The 16,502-nt window shown below is 35.3% G+C and overlaps 1 protein-coding gene across 1 annotated transcript; it reads left to right on the forward strand.

Moving 5' to 3' along the window:
• The first annotated feature begins 244 nt into the window (after positions 1-244).
• LOC135612095 (probable GTP-binding protein OBGC2) lies at positions 245-13,680 on the forward strand. The gene is made up of 10 exons (XM_065107901.1): positions 245-389; positions 3,086-3,561; positions 4,730-4,821; positions 5,850-5,933; positions 7,312-7,389; positions 9,752-9,952; positions 10,036-10,143; positions 11,057-11,131; positions 11,288-11,484; positions 13,031-13,680. Exons 1-10 carry the CDS (start codon positions 283-285, stop codon positions 13,161-13,163), a joined length of 1,551 nt encoding a protein of 516 aa, XP_064963973.1. The 5' UTR covers positions 245-282; the 3' UTR covers positions 13,164-13,680.
• Positions 13,681-16,502: the final 2,822 nt, after the last annotated feature.

The following is a 16,502-nucleotide window of genomic DNA, read 5'->3' on the forward strand; positions in this document are numbered from 1 at the left end:
ATAACCCCTTAATTATCATTAATTATTAATCATATATATATATATATATATATACTATCGGTCTTATCCAAACCCATCCCGACGTCATCGAACGCAATTCAATGCAGCCCGGCCCAGCTTAGTCCAACACGTGGCTGAATGTTATCCGTCGATCCGAGTCTTGAACGGCGGATCTTCAGTCTCCAAACTAACCTTCGGCGGATGATATTTTTATTGGCCTTCCTCCGGCTCGGCCGGCATCGCCACCGCTGTCTTCTCTAATCGCTTCGCTCGCCCGCTCAAATGGCCCTTCTGTTGTGTCCGCCTCTGTCTTTGAATACCCAGCGGCCCCTGAGAGACCTGTCATCGTTCTCTCTTCTCTCGAACCCTCGCGTCGTCTCCGTCCGCAGGTTCGCCTCTTTCCAATGTCGATGTTCTTATGCTCTTTGCTTTCTGTCGTCTACGATCCTTGTTTGTCGAGGACAAAATATTTCGTAATGCGTAGCTGACTCTATCGAATCATCATTATGCAATTTGAAATTATCGTGGAGAACCATCGTATTACGCTCATCGTCTTGATTTATTGTCGATGAAACTGTCACAACTTGGCCGGATAACATAATTGATCCAATAATTTTATTAAGCTTGAACTAATGATCCAAAGTCAGTGCTAGGAGACCGATCTAACCCTTATGTCTTCTACTTTCGGTGTAGAATTAAGGGCCTGATATCCTTGGCAACTTAACGTAGTTCAAAATCAAATCCTGACAGGGTGGTTCCATATAATCCTTATGTCTTCTACTACTTTCGTTGTGACGTCCAATCTAGTGGTGGCTTTGTTTAATCCACGGATAGTCCTTCTCTTCTTGAACCCCTCACCATGTCCAACACATATCACACTGTAACGTGCCCTCTAGTCCCGTGCCTTTTACTATATCTAATACTAGGTCTCTCACCATGCTTAATACTAGGTCGGATACCATTTGTCATGACTTGACCAAATGAAACGCTGTCCCATTAACTTTGTTGAGTCTGAATCATAAACTCTAAAAGCTTTTGTCCAAGTTAATGTTAGTACAGGTAGTCCTTATAAGTCCATTCAAGTCATATTCTACTTCGGATGAGGGATTAAATCGGGTATTATAGAAACTGTTGGGATTAGTTTTTTTTCATATTACATCATCTTCTTGCATGGGTGCTTATCGGTTAAGAAAGAAAATTTTAAATATTAAGGAGATTTCAAGGCACAGGCAGTCGACTTTGTTGTGGATTGGTAGTTTTTTTCCCCTTTCTTTATGGATCAACTTGATTATAGTTAAGAAGAAACTTAGAATTTTGATGAGAATCTCAAAGCACAGGTGGACATAATTTGTTTCTCTCCATATGAAACAATTTGATTATAGTTAAGGAAAGAAAATTTTAAAATATTGATGAGAGTTTCAAGGGACACACTGTCCAGTTTCTTGTGCCCAAGTGGTAGTTTTCGTTTCTTATGTGGAATGGCTTGATTTCATGTGTTTTATTTTTTCTGAAGCCGGATGAGGACTTCTTGAAACTATCATTATATCATTTGTCTGGTGGGAAGTATAATGAATCTTCATGTTGCATCCTTGCCTGGGAGGTCAAGTTGCTCGGGTACCCGATGTTACGCAAGGAAGGGACTCAATAATTCATTAGTTGCATAACGTTACTGTGCCTTTCAATTCTTATTATTTTGGTGTTAGTTCACTTTGTGCTTTCGGTTATCCTATTCTGAATGGTCTGACAGTACAATTTTTGGCCCATCTATGCTAGCTCAAATTAAGCTAGGACTGAGCAAACTCATTTGTGCAGTAACCTCAGATATTTCCCTGGCACATGATATCCCTCATCCACACCTCATTCAGAATGTAGCCTAAACTACATTACTGGTCAAAACGAAACCTACTTCGTTGTCCTTATATTATCTAACAGAGATCGTTCAAAGTTTCCAATGAACTTGTTAAAGATCATTATCACGTTGGATCCACAATACCTAAATTGAATTTGCAACTTTCTGAATTCATGGTCAACATCTTTTTACTTCAGACGTTCCATGGTTAAGATGAATAATTTGCTTCATCTTGTCAACAAATTAGGATTATACTAGGAGAGTGATACACAACTATTTGCATATTCTATGATTTCTCAATGATTTTAATTGGAACATACTCTTCAACTTAAATTTTGAGATTTTTAGTTCCCCTCCCCCTTGACATATTACAAACACCCTCCTATTTGTTTGTACATAGTCGAATACGGTGATTTGGTGGAACATGATTTCATCAATTGTGCTCCCCCTCAAATCGCTACCAACAGTACTCTTGAATGTGGATCTCACCTCGCCTCTACGATCAAAATATTATGGTAAATTAGTTTTAGCAAAATGTTCACTCGATATGTTTCCAACATTTGTATGTCCTTGTCCATGAAGTGGGTGAGAGAGTTGATGTATTTTGTTTTGTAAGCTCAAGGAACATACTTACCACATAGATAATAGAAAATAGCTTTTACATTAAACGCATATGACTGGAAAATAAAAGCATATATGAGCATTCCTAGATGGTGCTCTCTGAGTAAGTGTGAGCAGCATTGCAAGAGTCTTGTAGAGAATGAGAAAAAAGTATGTCTCCTGATTGTTATAAAACCTGGTCGTCGTTTTTAAGATTTATCATATGGGACTGTCATAGACTCACAAGAAGTGGATTTCTGGATGGTTGAAGCTTTTGTATGTAGGAACTGGTCCTTGACTTTTAAAATTTATCATATGGGCTAGCCATGAGAAGTGGATGCTGGACAGTTGAAGGCTTTTTAGGTGGGCTGGCACCTTCTCACATGATCTCTTTGTCTGTTTCTGTTTTAAATAGAAATAAACAGAATTATGCAATGTTACATATATCCGATTTTGTTGTCTCATTTTCTCTTTGGCACAATAACTTTGGCCTAAACTGTATTAAATAGCCAAAAACTAAGTTGTTGTATTGAGTCTTCAGGCACACCTTTAAGCAGAGGATTTCAAATATTCATGATTATGGGGTTTGAAATATCTCCTCATTCTATTCCATTCCTCTACTTGCCTCTTTTGCAGGTTTAAGCAGTGGAGCTATAGTCCAAAGATCATAGATCATACTGCAATTAACTGTAGATCTACTAGGGTGAAAGAATCCCCTTCAACTGACACTGCTGCACTGATCAGAGAACCACACAAGTATTTCGATCAAGTCATTATTACTGTACGTGCTGGAGATGGAGGCCATGGTGCAGTTCTCAGCATGCCAAACCAAAAGATAAATTCAAAGACACAAGGAAAATATGGCCACGAGAATACTAGGAAGAAAAGCCCGTACAAAAGGGATTCAGATGGCTCACTTATCTTACCAATGGGAGGACATGGGGGTGATGTAATCATATATGCTGATGAGAGTACAGAATCTCTTTTAGAGTTTCACCAAAAGAAACGATATTGTGCAAAGAGAGGGGGAAATGTTGATGCCATGGGTACTTTGAATTCACAACTCCATGATGGATTTGCTGCACCAACTTTACGAATACCTGTTCCTATAGGTGTGCATTTTTCTGTATTTGCACAAGTTATCAAGGAATTGCTTCATTAAGATGATTGAGATGTTATTATGGATGCAATAACTTCTAAGTAGCTTGTAACTAGATGCCGTGACAGGTGTTCCGTTTTTGTGTCTTTTGGAATATGAACTTGCATATCTTCTGAGGATCAAGGTTTCTACTTATTTTCTTTAATTGCTAAAATGCATGTGGAATTGATTTTGTACCAGAGATTGCCAATTCTTGGTATAAATCAACAAAAGGAGTTTCTGATTCATTTGGACATAATTTTATAATAGTCTGGACGGATTTTGTGTATAAACATGTATGTCTTTGTTTATGATATGCATTGAATATCTTAGACTGCTCAAATCGATAAATTCCCCAATAACCTGATATATTTTATTTTCTTGATGGTTCTAGGATAATGCTACATGATGAGCCGATGTTGCCTTTTGATGTTACTTATGTACTTAATGCAATTGTAAATGACAACATTTACCATGTTCAGTGGTATATTCATAATGCACCACAAAAACACATAATATTTGCATAATTAACAACACCTCTAGGTTAACATCTAAAAATATCATCAATGGTAGAGCCGTTTAAAGTATAACAGGCTCCAAGCTTTATAATTAACTAGGAATTTAATATTATAAATGTATGGGTACCTACATTTTACGTATTTGTTTGCGTAACAAAGTATGGATTTCAAATTTTATGAAAACTTATATAAAATTTATCTATCCTCAAAATTGCATCTGTTTTCAACTAATGACATTGTCTTAGATTTTCTTTCTGTGGCACATGCAAGTGGTGCTTCTACAGAGGATGAGTTGCCTTTCTCTCTCTATGTGTCTGTGTATATATTTATTCACACATGCATAAATGAGGAATTTATATAATATTTAGCAAATTGAAACTTACTACTTGTGGATAAAACTAGTTGCATGATGCTTGACAATGTTCAGTTGGCTGTAGAACTGTTTCCTTTTCAACATTGATTTATGGTTCTATAACTTTCTGGATATCTAGGTCACTCAATGGTAAAATAATTGTATCTCGCTCTGTATATGTAAATGGATCTTCACAGTACATACATTTACCTTTAACCGGACATTAATAATGGAAATCTGCATCTGTCTCTAACATCTCAGAAATATGACAGGCACGGTTGTAAAACACAGAAGAGGAAAGATCCTTGCAGATTTGGCACAGCCAGGTGATGAAATTCTTGTTGCAAGGGGTGGACAAGGTGGGGTGAGTATTAGATTGACTCTATTTTTCAGAAGTTGTCACGTTGCAGAAGTTTCCAGGCATGTAGTTCTTTTTCTTCTAAATCAACTAGACAACCAATTTATCTTAAACAAGTTTATCCTGTGATTAAAGAGCATACTGCACTAGCAGATATAACTCAAAAAATGAAAATCAAAATAATTGAGGTTCTAAACCTCTGTTAAATTGGTCTTCACTTACCATGCCAACCTTAGCCAAAAATTTACTCCAAACTTTCACTATGAAGTCCAAAGCTAGCAGTAATATCCACTTGGCCAACCGAAGTATTAACATTCTGGTTGCGTAGACCATTACATCATACAGAACCATGCCATCAGTTGTCATCGCCAAATGCGAGTGGCACAAATATACAAATATAACTCAAGAAAAGTTTAGTAAAAAAAAAAGAAAAGAAATGGGTAGGTCCAGTCCGGTGAGATTTAACCTTTACTCAGAGAAAAGGAAAAGGAAAAGGGGAAGATCTAATTGCCAAATAAATTTAAAATTAGATTTGTTTTTTTAACTTGTCTCTTTTGCATCGCCCTAGGTCGTGGGTGGCACACACTTATTCCGATGTGCTGAGGCTTGCTGGTCCAATTATTCTGTTGGTCTTTGTATTTTTAATGTTCATGGGAAAGAATTAAGAATGGGGAGACTGTGTTGAGGACAAGTCAGTAAATAAGTTCCAAAAAATAAATCCATCCTTGCTCTTTTTTCGTTTTACACTGTTCCTATAATGGAAACTTATAATACATAGTGCGCGATAAAAAAGCATAAGTGACAAAACCTATCGTTTACCAAAACTAGGCATACCATATACCTTTCCTTTGTCAAAAGGTTACAAGATGCCAATAATAAAAGCTCAAAATCAGCCAATAGTAGTCAGTCTGATGGCTAATAATCATCTTCATTTAACTGGGAATTTATGATGTTAACTGAACATCATTAATTGACATTTTGGCTACTTTCTATTCTGGCCTTATATACACTAATTCTTTTTCTTTTTGTGACAGATTAGTTTGTTAGAGATGCCAGAACACAAAAGGAAAAGGTTGATGGCTTTAACTACTAATGTAATGAGAGATGAAAGCGACAAGGTAAGAACTAATGAGTAGTTCAAGTTGCTTCCTTTTATGTTATGATGACAACATTAATAGTCATCCGGGACTTTTGAACTCTTTTAGTGGTATCATCAAAATGTAGAAGTGAAATTACATGGTGTCAATTCGAATTCCTCCAAGAACTTACTTTGGGTTGGGTGCTTGAATGTCCAGGGTGTGCTTATAGAGATATCTTTAGTTTCTAAAAAAAAAATCAGGAGATAGAAAACTTTGAAAAATGAATTTTCTAATTAAAAAATGAAAATTATATTCTTGAGGAATCACGTCTCCTGTTTTCTCAATTTTGTAGACTTTGGAAGGCTACAAAATTATATCCCAAATCACTTGATCTTTTGTGCTAGTCTTGTCATTGATATCATTTTCATGTGGCTCATGCCATCTTTATCACCACTTTCACTACCACATTGTTGCAACTTGCAACTACAATCAGTGGCTGACTATCATGTTCACTAACGTCATTGGAATTTTCACTGCCATCACTGCTATAGCACTACCCTGCTACCAATATGATGACCACAATCGCCATCCCCACTAGCACCATCCCACTACTATTTTCATTACCATTGTTGCTTTGTCCATCACTATCGTCACTACTGTTGTAACTATAGTGTCTATATCATTGCCATCTTTATCCCACCAGTGATTGCATTATCAGCTCGTAAATAGCACCATCATAGCACCACCATTAACATTTAAACTATTGCCAGCATCACCATCCTCCTCCACCACTGCTGCCTCACATCACTAGAACACCAGTATCACCTCTTCAACCGTCATCACTTTCACACCATATCTTCATAACCACTGACCTTACTATTGCTATCACCATTCACTTGCTGTTTATGACTGCTGCAGCCACCTGTGTCACCACCAATGGTACTAGAAATCGAGGGTGAGGTAAACAAATAAGGGAAATAACTTTGGATTTTGAATAGGTCAACTTGTTTCCCATTTTTCTACAGAGAAAAATGAACTAGAAAACTAATATGAAAACTAGAATATTGTTTTATGAAAGTCAACATCATTAATAATTTTGAGTGTTGCAGTTTTCTTGAACTTTTGTATTTGTTAATAAATGAAGAACATATGTTGAAGCAGGGTTTATTTAAAAGCATAATATACTGTTGTAAAGCAATATCACCATTCAAACCAAGATTTGAATTAACTATAAATATTGCTCACATAGAGCTCAATGAAACCCCAAATAGTTGGGACGTTGCAGCTTGTTCTTTATTTAACACCTCAACATGTATATCACATGATTTTCTTGCATTAACTTTTCTTTTTATTGTTGTTTTATAATCCAGTAAATGCATATATGTCTTCATTAAGCATATTATTGCCTTCCCCCCAGATTTTAGTTCTTGGACAACCTGGGGAAGAGGTTAGCTTGGAACTTATTCTAAGGGTGGTTGCTGACGTTGCTCTTGTGGTATGTGCAAGGATTATTTAACATTTTTACTTGTGTCCGGACAACAGCAATTCATGTAGAGTAATTCTCTAAAACATATTTGTTGAAATGTATAGAATGTGAAGAGGGATTGTTAATTTGAGTATTATGTTTGATCAACTATTCATGCAGAGTAATACTGTAAAACAGATTAGTTGAAATCTATAACTTGAAAACTCAATGAATGTGAAGATGGGTTGTTATTTTGAGTCTTATGTTTGATTAACTATTTCTAAAGACTCAACTTCATATCATGTCTAATTGAAGTCTAAAGGTTATGAAACAGATAATGAGTATTACATAGAACCTGATGATAATTATTTGTCAATTATGAAATGCTGTCTGTAGAACTGAAGCTAAAGAAACGTGAAACACATTGAGATTCAGTTTAAGTCATTGGGAAAGGGTGACTTTGTTATTTGTTTCTAAGAAATTTACAGTGAGAGGACCTAGTAACTGTTTAAATATTCTTTTCAAGACCCCTTGGGTGTAACAGGAATATCAATTCAAGAAAATTATAATCAAGAATTAGAACCCTTGAATACAGCTCATCAATCTGCCTTCTTTAGATATGATTTACTTCCAAAATTGTTTCGGAAGATAATCTTCCCTTTTTATGCAATATTTGATTTATAAATGCTTCTTTTTTGTGGATTTTTCAATCAAAATTTGAACTTCTTTATAGGTTTGCTATTCTAAATTAAGCTTTGAAATTCTCGATTGAACCAAATTCTGATTTTTTTTATTTGGTTTTCTTTTCCATCTTAAGCAATATAAGAAAGTAGTTGTGTGACAAATTAAGTTATTTACAAAAAACCCTTTTAAGATATTGAAATCATAAAGAGAGTCAAAGAGATCTGTCTTTCTACCCTTTTCCCCTTGGACAGGCAGGATCACCTTTCCTTTGAAAGGGCAGACAAGCTTGACTTATTGATTAGACAGTGGTACCGGAATGATAGCAAACATCCCTTTTTCTCTTTCCGATTGGTGTAAAAAGAGTGAAGATAAGATAACTGAAAATGAAAAACATGTTCAAGTTATTCATCAATTTAAAGGTATTTTCATAGATCTTTCTTCTTTTCACATCTAATGTAAATCCAGAAGATACCTCAACTGATATCATGATAAGGTTGCTTCATTACAATTTAGGTAATGAGGATTCAAGCTCTGAAAACACCCTCTCTTTATAGGGGTAAAGGAACATAGTTTTGAGTCTCTTCAACAAAGTTTTAAGTCTTGATCCTAGACCTGTACTGTTTGCCTGTCGGATTGGTATGGGTTGTATCCATCAGTGTGCCAACATATGGTATGCCAATGTACCGGTCAGCATGGGCCAATGATAAAGACTGAGGAGGGAGGAATAGGAGTAGGGAAGGGGGGAGAAGGGAGGAGGTAGAGGTAGTAGTATTAGAGTAGTCTGAGGAGGGAGGAATAGGAGTAGGGAAGGGGGAAGAAAATGTGGTGGAGGTAGAAGAGGAGGAGTACTGGAAAGGGGAGGAATCGACCATCCGATGTTGTAGTGGGGTAGCAACAGAGCACTGGCAACAGGTAGGAGGAGGAAGAGTTGCATGGAAGAGGAATGTCGGGAGAAATAGAGGAGGGAGAGAGGATCATAGGAGGAAGGGAAAAAAGAAAAGAAGTAATAGTTGTGAATGAAGTTATCCAATAAAAGAAGGAAAAACTAGTGGTACCAGGTAATAGGCTTATCCAATACCCCCAATTTAAATAATTGAAACTGGGTGGTAAGCCCAGTTCTCTAAGGTTATCACCCAGCAACCTTTGTTTTGGAGACAGGGCTGGCAATTTTCCCTAAAGGTTACCACTTGGTAACCTCTCTTTAGGATGGAACTGGGCAATTTCACCCTGTGCACTGGCATGAAGCCTTGTGCACTTGTTTACCTAAAACAATAGGTTTTGCAACAGTCTAAAACAATAGGTTTTGGAACAAAGTATAAATGTGCAATCACAAAAAGCAATTGTTCAACCCCATTAGATAGATAAACCAACATAAGACTAGTACCAGATGATAAAATCTCAATAAATCTTATTTTAAAAAAAATTAAAGGTTCAATGTGCGATGTTATATTACTTCTGAAGATATCTACTAAGGACAAAGATTATCCGAAAACAAGTATCAACAAACTATACTTTTGGAAGAATCACCATGTATGAAAGTAACTTGGCTACCATGTTAGCTCACTATTTGTCACTGTCAAATTTGCTTGATATACATAATCCACATGTTGATCAAAATATTTTGCTTTTTTAGGGACACTATTTGTCACTGTCAAATTTGCTTGATATACATAATCCACATGTTGATCAAAATATTTTGCTTTTTTAGGGACTTCCAAATGCGGGGAAGTCTACACTTTTAGCAGCCATTACACTTGCAAAACCAGATATTGCTGACTATCCTTTTACAACCTTAATGCCAAATCTTGGTCGTCTTGATGGTGACCCTACTTTAGGGGCACTGAAATATTCTTCTGAAGCAACACTAGCAGATCTGCCTGGTCTAATTGAAGGTGCTCATTTAGGAAAGGTATTACTACACACATGTATTCTATTTCCTGCTTCTATTGGCATTATTATATGCTTTAGCAAGGAATTTTTTTTTTAATGCAGGGCCTTGGTCGTAATTTCTTAAGACACATAAGGAGAACACAGATGCTTGTTCATGTGGTTGATGCTGCTGCTGAGAACCCTGTGAATGATTATAGGACTGTTAAGGAGGTGATATATGTTAGATTCTTTAGTAATTCTCTATTACCATGTTCAGTATATTGGCCTTGATCACAACAATTCTAATAATTTACTGAAAGGAATGATTGTATTGATAAAACAGGCGAAATCATTTAGGGTGTATTTTTAATTATGTTTGATGAGATGCATGGATTTAGAGTTTAGGAAGGTAAAGTGGTTTACAGTTGATGGAGATGGTACTGTCAGAACTTGAGCAAGTGGTAATTTTTTGCTGTTGCTTTGAATTTTGAAGTATAATATTCTTAGGACAGATAGTAGTCTGAATCTTCCATAGAGTGTATATATTTGATCCATCAATTACAACAGTTTAGATGATACAAGTGCAGCAGATATTTACTTGAATTAACATTAGAGGTTTTGGGCCTTCACCTGATGAGAGACTAATCTGAACCCAAAACCATATAGCTGAAAAATGTTGGGCTTAGGATGGTTTGGCTGATCCACTTGATTAATAAGTAGACAGCTTTCAGGCTTTACGAAGTTGTCCTGGCTGATTTGTGAGGCAAAACTTAATGTCTGATTGGGTTTATTAAGTAAAATAATCAGGGTAATTCAATGTTTTCACATCACATAGCTGGATATGATGTGTCTTGGTTGAGTTCATAACCAGTAACCCAGTATTGTTTGCCTGTAGAACCCAAATCAGTACACTGAGCTACTTAATAATATTCCTAGTTGATTTCCGTTGTATTTAGCTTATTATGTTGGACATTCCAGGTTAGTTTTGTATAAAGCTGTCGGAGAATCAATAATTTATTTGTAATTTGCTCTTATTGGATATTTTCACGTTTGTTAATATTTTTATTAGATTTTTCAAAAGTTCAATTAGTCAATGCTGATTTCACAGTCTGTAGAATTCATGGCTAATGTAATTCTTTTGCAGGAACTTCGAATGTACAACCCAGAGTATCTTCAACGACCATACATTGTTCTGTTAAACAAGACCGACCTTCCTGAGGTGTATCTTATGTGTTTGATATTTGATTCTCTGAACAAAATCTTTGATTAGTCTTGTTTCCCTTGGTTAATTAGCTACATGCTCTTCTACCCTGCTTTATGTGATTCGTCTTTGCTACATTTGATCAATTTTGTGTTATGCTCATGACTTCTACAGGCTCGAGATAGGTTGCCATATTTGATTCAAGAAATTTCTAATATTGGATGTAAGGCAACACTTGAGTTGGCAATGAGCCAAAAGTTGACCACTGTAACTGAAGATGAACATGTACCTACCTCGGGAGTGAAAAGTGAAGAGATGAAGGGGATTGAAGACTATCCACGTCCTCTGGCAGTAGTTGGCGCTAGCGTACTGTAAGAATTTCTCTTTGTACTTGTTTTTTCTGATATACTTTGAAAACTAAGATCCATTAGTTTTCTTCCATTGCTGTGTAGTTCTGTTATCATCTGTAATAATACAACAGATGGTTTTAAAGAAGTCGCAAACATTTTCTTGGACACTAACAACCTATTCACATTAAACATATGTTCGTTGTGTTCATATCTGAAACTCATTCTGGGACTCAACCCCTCATTTCAAACACTTCATTTGTTGAAAGACAACTATTAACATTTTATGGGTCAGCAAAACTGCTTTGTTTTTATGTTTATTTTTTTATCTTTTTTTTTGTGGCATAAGATAACTATTTCCAGAGAATCGTTCTCTTAGGAAACCGCTCCAAATTGACCTTCTCTATTTAATGATTATTCATCGGACATTGTTTAGTTCAAGTTTCTGGTTGTTCCTTGTCATTGGTTTTGGAGGTACTCTATGATCGAAGATCTCCCATGTATCCATCAAACCCAATCCTTTTGTTGGGCGATAGCATGTGGCTATTCCCAAACTGATCATGGTCTATACTACATTGCATTGCTTGTCATCATCTTCACTACCAAAATATGGCTAAAATACTTGGTCACCTGTGCAGGTATACTGAATATATTCAAAGATAAAGTAGTAAGCTCTTTTTGCAGATAATTCTGATAAGTTCCTGATGGACAGACTATTTTTACTAGCCTATCATCTTAGATTAAGTCAGAAGCAGCTTTAACTCATTTGTGGACATAAATCAGGAAATGATATGCTAGTATTAGGAATTAATTAAATAACCTAAATTCGAACTTTTGATCCGAGGTTGTGTATAAGAAAGCTTAATCATAGAGTTGTTATAATAAGAACCTTGTCACTGTACTATATCTCTTGATCTGTTCATTATAAAATTGATTAGTTGATTATATTATTAAGACAGTGTAAGATGCTTTAATAGGGTCAAATGTATGAGCACTTGTGTGTGATAACTGCAGGCACATGAATTTTATCAATAAATTAGTTAAACACAAACATGTGCAAGTAGCAATTGTGTTCTAAAAAATAGCATAATTATGTGCATGACAAGCATAATATTATTTTATAATCATAAAGAGTTTATGCCTCGTGAATCAAAATTTTTATCAAATTATCTAGACTTTCTTGAAGTGGTTTTCCCAAAGCCATTTAATATTTCTACCTGTTTCAAGTATCCTACATTCCTTTACCCTGTTCCAACTATCTTCATTGTTGGTTTCTAGAAGTTAAACCTTATTACTGTGGCAAATTCATGTTCCTCATTGTGGATGATCACCACTGTCCATATGCAAAAGAGACTACAGCTTATGCATTCCAGCTCAAGTTATGGCATGAGAGATTGCAGGAGACTATTTGCTTTGAGTTAGCTGTCATACAAGTCATATTCTGCATATACAACATTGAATAAAATCATCTATAGTAGCTTCTCATGGTATCCCTTATTCCACATTTTGTTGCTTGGTTCTGATCATTCAAACTGTAGTATAGTGGTAATTGCATTCTCTACTTTTGCAGAAAACACATTGGAGTTGATGAGTTACTGAAGGAGATAAGAGCAGCTCTTAGGAAATGCCGAGATTTAAACAAAGCTCTGGAACCTGAAAACATAAATGTTGTATCAACTGCAGGAGCTAGGATGAGACGGTGAACAAGCTGCTCAAATAATCAAGTCATCATCGCCTCCAATTTTCAAGTCTACATTGAGTTTCTCCTGGATGACTGTGGCACAAATAATCAAGTCATCATCACTTCAGCGAGTGCACATGGCGTTTCTTCTGGCTTCTGCCACCGACCAGTTTGCAGATATTTGGAGTTGCACTTAGAATCACCATGACTGTGAAAAGCTTAAAGAGCTAATTGTTTTCAGCTACGGCATGTTTTATCTTCAGAGCTGTTTGCAACCATTTTTCCTGTGTAATCTAATTGTAACATATTAAGCACTAAGATGATGATAAATAATATAGGAACAGTTTCAGTGTCCATCATGGTAATAGACTATGAGTTGTCTTCATACATTGGCAAACTTGGAATGTAATATCTGCCATATCCAGTTAAGGGTTCTGCATGTCTGTTTCGTACTAATGGTTCTGATGTTGATGAACAGTAGAGATATTGATTTGTACTCTTCGAGTCTTAGCAAATGTATATGGTTCACCAATTAGTGATTTTTTGGGGTGTCTTTTCTCTAATATTTATAATTTTGTGTGCTTTGAAAAATCATTGTTTTCTTGCTATTACAGAGTTATCAACTGAAATATTCATTTTACAAATAGAAAATTTTGGAAATGGGATATTTATCCCTGCAAAATTTAATTAGCATGTATCATTTCAAATATTAAGATCATAACATCCATTCAAATTATTTAGATTACCATCACTGAATAGTTTAGTTTAAAAATAATAACAATACACAAATATTTTTTGTCATCATAAAACATTAGGAATATAAAAATATCTAAAATATAATATTAATTTATTTGTCATCATAATGATCAGATTTCAGTTTCTAAAGGATATAAGTATCAATTATGTTTTTATTATTTCTATTCTAATAGTCATGTATTACAAGTTTTCTGATGATATATATATATATATATAGGAGAATTCTTGAAAAAAATCAAAATTTCTCAAATAGTGAGATTACCATCACTGAATAGTTTAGTTTAAAAATAATAACAATACACAAATAATTTTTGTCATCATAAAACATTAGGAATATAAAAATATCTAAAATATAATATTAATTTATTTGTCATCATAATTATCAGATTTCAGTTTCTAAAGGATATAAGTATCAATTATGTTTTTATTATTTCTATTCTAATAGTCATGTATTACAAGTTTATATATATATATATATATATATATATATATAGGAGAATTCTTGAAAAAAATCAAAATTTCTCAAATAGTGCCTTTGAGAACTTCTCACAAAGTGATATTTTTATTAAAATGATCATTCTAACCTTGTTAGTCATCGTCCTCCACCTCATGCCTCTGTCTTGTAATGCTTCACATGATTAGTTCTTGACTTTATCCACGGGTAGCCAATAACTTCATTTTGATCCTTCAACCACGGACCAAAATGTTTAAGTGGGAGTTAACATAATGCACTCATCAGACTCATATAAGCCAATCATACATATTGCCCACTTCTGATGTGGGACTAATGAGATGTTACAATCGGGCTCGATCTTTCATATCAACTCTAAGTGTACCTTTATCTGGTGTTGCCTAGGGTTGCTTCTTCACTTGATCTCACAATGCATCCACCAACGCATTACTCATATGAGATTATGTGATAAAATTTCATCGCTTATTCAGTCCATTAAACTTTATGGAGTTGTTGTCTTGACGTACCCCCTCAACATGTATAGTCCATTGCACATGATTCTCCCTACAGAGAATTAAGATTTATCCCTCATGAATATCTATCTCATTGGAGTAATTTTTCTCTTTGTATTCTTTCCTCTAGAAATTTTGGAGACTACCATCCTCTTGGACTACTCCGTCTTATTGAACAATCTATGTATTGTTCCATTATCGTGAACGTACTTGTTAGATTGTGACTTATTGTCAAGATAGCTCTCGTTAAGGCTTATGGACTTATTACACAATTTAGCCTCTTATAGACATATTCTTCACATGTTGAAGAGAAAATTTTTATGCCCCATGATACTAAGTTTTGATCGCCTTAGGCTAGTAATAGATAGTTCATCGTTCGCATACAAGCTATTGCGTGAGTATTGAATTCTTTAAATTAGCAAACTCTTTCTAACTGAGTAGCCCATCTCTCTTTGCATGGTCTCATTCTTTGCCAAGCACCATGCTTGTCTGCACCACCAAGTTTGGTTATTAATATCAAGCCATATGTATTCTTCCCACTTGCTTGTCCTCATGGTGCTTCTTGCATGAAGGGTTTGTCATTTCTTTGATTGTAAATTTTAGATGTATGTTCCTTTGAGTAATTTCATTCCTTACGTCTTTATGTTTGTATCCCTCAAACGGTCGCATGTGCTAACTGCCTTCAATGCTGCCCTGTTAAGTTTCTTATGTTTACATGTCAAATGTTTCTAAATGTGTTTGCCCTACTTTGATACAATATGTTATAGATTTAGTTGGTTTTGTCTAAGTTATACTATACTCTTATATGTCCGTTCATAAAGGATTAATCTTCCCGAAACCTTTTATGATCGTTTAACTCAAGACCTCACAAGTAGACATTTCAATAAACACTTGATGGACAATATAAATTATAAATATAAACATCATAAGTTCTGAATGGTTACACGACAAAGGGTCCTAGGTGATCCGCGATGGCAAAAAATCTCTACAAGTGCCCACTCGACATTGCTACAGATTAAAACAATGAACCAACCTTAAACAATACTCTAAAGACCCATCCAATCATGTTCCACCGGTTAGCTCTAGGGAGTTATACTAGTTGACACTTCGCATCACTCTATGAAATTAGAAAACCCCTAAAATGACTATTTAGATAGCCTATTTTTTGATAATTTTATTTACGTATGATGACCGCACATAACCTATATTTAAATGATTAAAATAATTATAAAAGATAATTAAAATAGAGCTATATGCCGTGTAAAACATGAACACAACTCTACAAGCCCGTATCGCACTATCAACTATCGCTGAGGAAAGAGATGGAGCGGTCCATACATTCACATCACCAAAAGTTAGAATTAAAATTTTTAAAGATTATATATATATATATATATATATATATATATATATATATATATATATATATATATATATATATATATATATATATATATATATATAATCTTCTCTGTGGGCCGTGCGTATGCGTCTTTGGGCCCCTCACAACCGACCCCATCGTTCTCCCCCTTCCCGCTCTCTATTCCGATCTGCACGTGCCTCCACCACGACTCCTCCCTCGCAAATACCTCTCCCTCCTCTCACCGACCGCTCACTTCCCCCTCCCTACGTTTCCCCCCCC

The sequence above is a fragment of the Musa acuminata genome, chromosome BXJ2-5 (genome assembly GCF_036884655.1).
Source record: "Musa acuminata AAA Group cultivar baxijiao chromosome BXJ2-5, Cavendish_Baxijiao_AAA, whole genome shotgun sequence".
NCBI classification, from domain to species: Eukaryota; Viridiplantae; Streptophyta; class Magnoliopsida; order Zingiberales; family Musaceae; genus Musa; species Musa acuminata.